At 44.6% G+C, this 5,329-nt stretch overlaps 1 protein-coding gene across 1 annotated transcript; it reads left to right on the top strand.

Moving 5' to 3' along the window:
* The first annotated feature begins 753 nt into the window (after positions 1-753).
* Positions 754-1,488, top strand: LOC141702698 (uncharacterized). Its single transcript, XM_074506325.1, has one exon. The coding sequence runs from the start codon at positions 754-756 to the stop codon at positions 1,486-1,488; it is 735 nt and encodes a 244-aa protein (XP_074362426.1).
* Positions 1,489-5,329: the final 3,841 nt, after the last annotated feature.

Genomic DNA, 5,329 nt, shown 5'->3' on the forward strand with positions numbered 1-5,329 from the left:
AAAGATTTTTACCCTTTGCCCAATATCGACCAACTCATCGACGCCACAACGGGAAATGAACTCCTGTCCTTTATGGACGCCTTTTCGGGTATAATCAAATTAAAATGGATTCCCATGATTGGAAACAAACCGCTTTCATCACACAGGGGAGTCTTTGGTTACAAAGTAATGTCCTTCGGATTAATCAATGCGGGCGCTACTTTTAGCAGACGATGGATAAAATATTCTCCTCGCAGATAGGAAGAAACATGCTGATATACGTCGATGACATGATTACAAAGTCAAAGTTGCCTCTGATCATGTGACAGACCTTCGAGAAACGTTCACCAACGCAAGGGCAAACAACATGCGACTAAACCCTGCAAATGTTCATTCGGCCTTACTGCAGGAAAATTCTTGGGGTTCCTGGTCACCCAGAAAGGCATCGAGGCCGATCCAGCTCAGACAAAAGCATTCTAGAAATGAGAAAGCAAATCAAGATCCATTAAAGACTTACAAAAGCTCACAGGGTGTATAGCCGCTCTTCGAAGGTTCATCCCTCAATCCTCAAAGAGGTGCCTCCCATTTTTCTCTGCAATGAAGAAAGCTTCCAAATTATCACAGTTTGAATGGAACGAAGATTGTGAAAAAAATTCACGAATTAAAGATATTTTTGACAAATCCTCCAGTTTTAACTCGGCCCTTAACAGGCGAACCTCTACGAGTATATCTCTCAGCTTCCGATGAAACTGTCGCGGCAGTGTTGGTCCGTCGATGAGGGAAAAGATCCCTGTATATTACATCAGCCACACTCACCGAGACGCGGAAACAAGATACCCACAAGTCGAGAAACTCGTATACGCTCTTGTTGTCGCGAGCCGTAAGCTGTCATTATTTTCAAGCGAGAGAATCCATGTTCTCACCAATCTACCTCTGAAAAGAATCCTGCACAAGCCCGACATAACAGGCAGGCTCGCAGCTTGGACCATAGAGTTGACCCAGTTCTACATCGAGTACAAACCTCGAACGGCGATCAAGGCCCAAGTTCTCTCGGATTTCGTCGCTGAATGCCAGTTCAAATCCAAGACACATAAACCTGAAGATGACCAGTCTCGCCCGTGGCTTTTGTTTGTTGATGGCTCCTCGACATCCAACTCTGGAGGAGAAGGGGTCATACTAATCAGTCCAGGAGGATTCAAAATCCAACAGGCTCTCAAGTTCGGGTTCTCCGCCACAAACAACGTGGCCGAGTACGAGGCACTCATCACCGGACTAAAGCTCGCATCCGATCTCGAGGCAGAGGTCATTGACATATTTGGGGATTCTCAGTTGGTTTCCAAACAGATAAGTGGCGAATTTAAGACGCATAATGAAAGGATGGCCCGATATTTAACAAGAACACAAGAGCTTCTTAGTAAATTTCCTTCATGGAAAATGTCAAACGTCGACAGGGAGGAGAACCAGTGGGCGACTCTCTACCAAACTGGCCTCTTCCAATCTCCCTACTAATCTCAGCCCAACATACGTCGACATTTTGGAGACCCCCTCCGTCGACGAAGTGTCAGTTAATCAAATCCAGGCTAGGCTCGATTGGCGCCAACCTTCCTTGAATACATTATCGACAACAAGTTGCCTGAGCATAAGTCGAAGCCCGCACTCTTATGTTCAAAGCCAGGAACTACTGTGTTGTGGGTTCGGTGTTATATCGCGTGCCCTCTCTGAGCCTCTACTCCGTTGCTTGTCTCCAGAAGAGGCCCTCCAAGCGATGTAGAAATACATACGGGAATCTGTGGTGAGCATCTAGGAGGGAAAACCTTAGCCCTTAAAATTATCCGACAAGGTCTATTCTGGCCCACAATTCGAAAGGATTGTGAAGATTACGTCAAAAAATGTCAAGCATGTCAGCTTCATGGAAATGTAAACCGTCGCCACGACTGAGCTAAACTCTATTCTCAGCCCGTGCCCCTTTTTCCAATGGGAATAGATATTGTGGGTCCCTTTCCAAAATCCAAAAATCAGTGCCAATACATCGTAGTCGCCGTGGATTACAACCAAATGGGTCGAAGCAAAACCCCTTGCTAAAATTCAAGAAAAAGAGATGATAGAATTCTTTATGGAATACATCGTCTTTCGCTTTGGGATCCCAGAATCTTAGTTTCGATAACGGCACTCAGTTTGTAGGGAAACGGTTTGAGGAAACCCTGCTTGAATTAAAAGTCCAGCATATCAAAGCATCTGTAGCATACCCCCAAGCTAATGGACTAGCAGAAGTAAAATAGAACCATCCTACAAGGCTTGAAGAAAAGAATTGAAGAAATACCCCGATGCTGGGTCGATGAACTCCTAAACGTGTTGTGGTCGTATAGGACGACTCCCCGAAGCGCGACGGGTGAAACTCCTTTTCGTCTGGCATACGGAGTTGATGCTGTCATACCTGTTGAGATAAGTCTCACCTCACCACGGGTCAATGTGTTCGATCCTGCTCTATCTCTCGAAGGCCTTGCCTTCACAATGATTTGTTAGAAGAAACAAGGGAAGAAGCCCGAATGCGGATGATCGCCCACAAGAGAAAACTGCAAGGTACTTAACAAAAAGGTCAAATCCAAAGACTTCAAGGTCAACGACCTCGTCTTAAGGGATTCCGCGGCATCGCAACCACTGTTTCAGGAAAATTCAAACCAGCATGGGAAGGACCTTATCGGATCTCGAGACTGGTAAGTGTGGGGACCTATGAGCTTGCACACCTCGACGGGAAACCCATCAAAATGCTGGAATGGGATTCATCTCAAAAAGTTCTCCCAGTAATTTGATTTCAGTTGTAACCTGTTCTTGAGGCAGCTAATGCCATATCAAAGACAAACCCTCGATGCAATGAGGGTCGTTATGAGACCCCCATCGAGGGGTGAAAGTTATGATGAACGAATTTCTTTAATTTAGTCCAAGTAAGGAACATAAACTTCTCTTTCTTCATTCCTTACATAATCAGCAAAAATAAAAGGATAACCTTCGAAAACTTTCATCGACATAAACATTTCAAAAAAGAGATTAAAATAAGCTTTGGCTCACAGATTAATCTGAAAATACCCAAGCAAACAATCGGAGATTCGAAACCATTCATCTCTAGGCAAATATTTATACAGCCTCACCACATCCGGGCTGGGCTATAAAATCTCTCTCATAGTATAAACACTCAACCACAAACAGATATGAACGGCGACCTGGATGATCCCAAACTTGATAAACGGCTTAATATTTCAGACTCAAGACAAGTAGATGATAAAACCAGCCAACATGCAACTACTTAAAATACGGAAATAAACTTAATCATGAATCACATATCTAAAACTTGCTACAAATCCATCATCCAGTCTTATCAATAAAATTCTTAAGTACATAAAAATGCTTAAATCCAGTTACAAAGATCCACAGGGCATACCCGCCTTCACGCATTATCACCCTTCGATGCAAGATCCCGAAGATAATCCTCGAAGGCATGACCCTCGATAACAAAACCAACCTCTTCCATCATTCGAAGATATCGTCCGTAACCATCGCACAAAGCATCAGCGATATCTTCAACAACTTTCTCTACTTCTTGTTTCAAGTTTTCATTCTCCTTCACTATCAACTTGTAAGAGCTATCCATCCCCTCGACCTGTCGATCCAAGCCTTGGCGCTTGCTCTTCTCCTCATCAAGCTCTTTTTCAATCTCGAGAAGTCGACCCTCGAGTTCCCGCACCCTGTCACTCGACGCCTTCTCAGCAACTTCCATCTCAGCAATTATCCTTGAAAATGCAGAATTTGCCTTAGCCAAATCACCCACTCTATACTCGAGTTCTGCAAAACCCGCCGCGATTTTCTTCTTTTCCCCTTCAGAGCAGCAACCTCAGCTTCGAGCTTAGAACAAGCCTCACTATCGACATCAGCCTTGTAATCCTCCATAATGTGCATAAAATCGGAAAGAAACTTCACACAAAAAAAGGGTGAATGAATGACGATGAATGAACATGAAGGCAAAATATATGCACATAGAAAAGGAGAGAAGGGAATGCGCATACTCGCCCAACCCGGCTTTTACATCGGTCAACAAGATCCTCACGCCTCCGACCATCATAAGCAACTAAATCCTGATGTAGATTAAAAAAATTAAGTGCCCTCAAGGGCACGGTGGATCCACCCGTCCATCGCTTCGTAGGCTGAATCTCGACCCTCACCACCTCTTTCTTAGAACGAGGGTCGACAGTATTCCCTATATATATCCTTCCCAGCAACGTTCACAGTCTTGTTCACTCCCTCAACAACAGCCTCCCGTCCACCAACAAGTACCTCATCATCTTCCCTCCGAAACCGCTTTCGAGGGTTACCTTCCACGCGAACGAGGTCTGACATAACCCTCTCATTGTCTTCAGTCACCTTATTCCCCTGATCATCGAGCAACTCAATTGAAACCGAATAAGGGACCCCCGACGGTCCAGGCCTGGCCGCATCAGAAGGCTTCCTTGAGGCATGTTGCAACAGCAGCATCATCGCCTTGTCCATCTCTCCTCGAATCCCGCCGTCTAAAACCTTTTTCAGGGAAGCGCCTCCCACTAAAACACAAAGATAAAAAAAACAACAAGTCAGTTACTCTATATATAGACACATACGAAAATAAATAGACAAGAGTCAACGATGACAACTACAAGAACTAAGTACATGAACAAAATAAGGGCAATAACAAATAAAACATCCCCTTACAATCGTGCATCTTTAAAAAACCAGAATCCTTCAAATCTAAATGCGTATACCACGTCCTCGACCCATGAAACTCATCGAGATAAGCAGTATCATGCTTCTCCAAGTTATTTAAATAATCAATCGTGCCCTGACTAACTTTCCCGCAAGGCTTTACAAATTCCAAATCAGGACCCCCAACGAACAACCATTGGGAGTGGTAACCGGAGTTCGATGATCTAACGCTAACAATCTTCATCCTCCTATGTCGTGAGTCGAAATATACCTGACCACCATAGTACCGCACACCATAAATAGAGAAAAACAATTTCAGAGTCGGCGATCGACCCATATCACAGCAACGCCATAAAACCACTTAACTGAGCAATGGAATTCGGTGTCAACTGCCCTAGGCCACAACCGATAGCCTCATACATCGTCAGGAAGAAAGGATGCATCGGCAAACGAAGACCAAACTGAAACATAATCATCGCAACCCCATGCATCCCGAACTCGGGCATCATCCAAACCCTCTCATCTGCTGTCGGCACTCGATACCGGTAACCGTTAGACAAGTCGATGTAACTCTCCAACTTACTCACAGGGGGGTCGACGGTGATGTAGTAACTAAGATAAT

The sequence above is a fragment of the Apium graveolens genome, unplaced genomic scaffold (assembly GCF_009905375.1).
Source record: "Apium graveolens cultivar Ventura unplaced genomic scaffold, ASM990537v1 ctg5528, whole genome shotgun sequence".
Taxonomy (NCBI): domain Eukaryota; kingdom Viridiplantae; phylum Streptophyta; class Magnoliopsida; order Apiales; family Apiaceae; genus Apium; species Apium graveolens.

Excerpts from the sequence above, each read along its gene's own strand:
- LOC141702698 (XM_074506325.1), top strand. The coding sequence starts at position 754 with ATGAGGGAAAAGATCCCTGTATATTACATCAGCCACACTCACCGAGAC.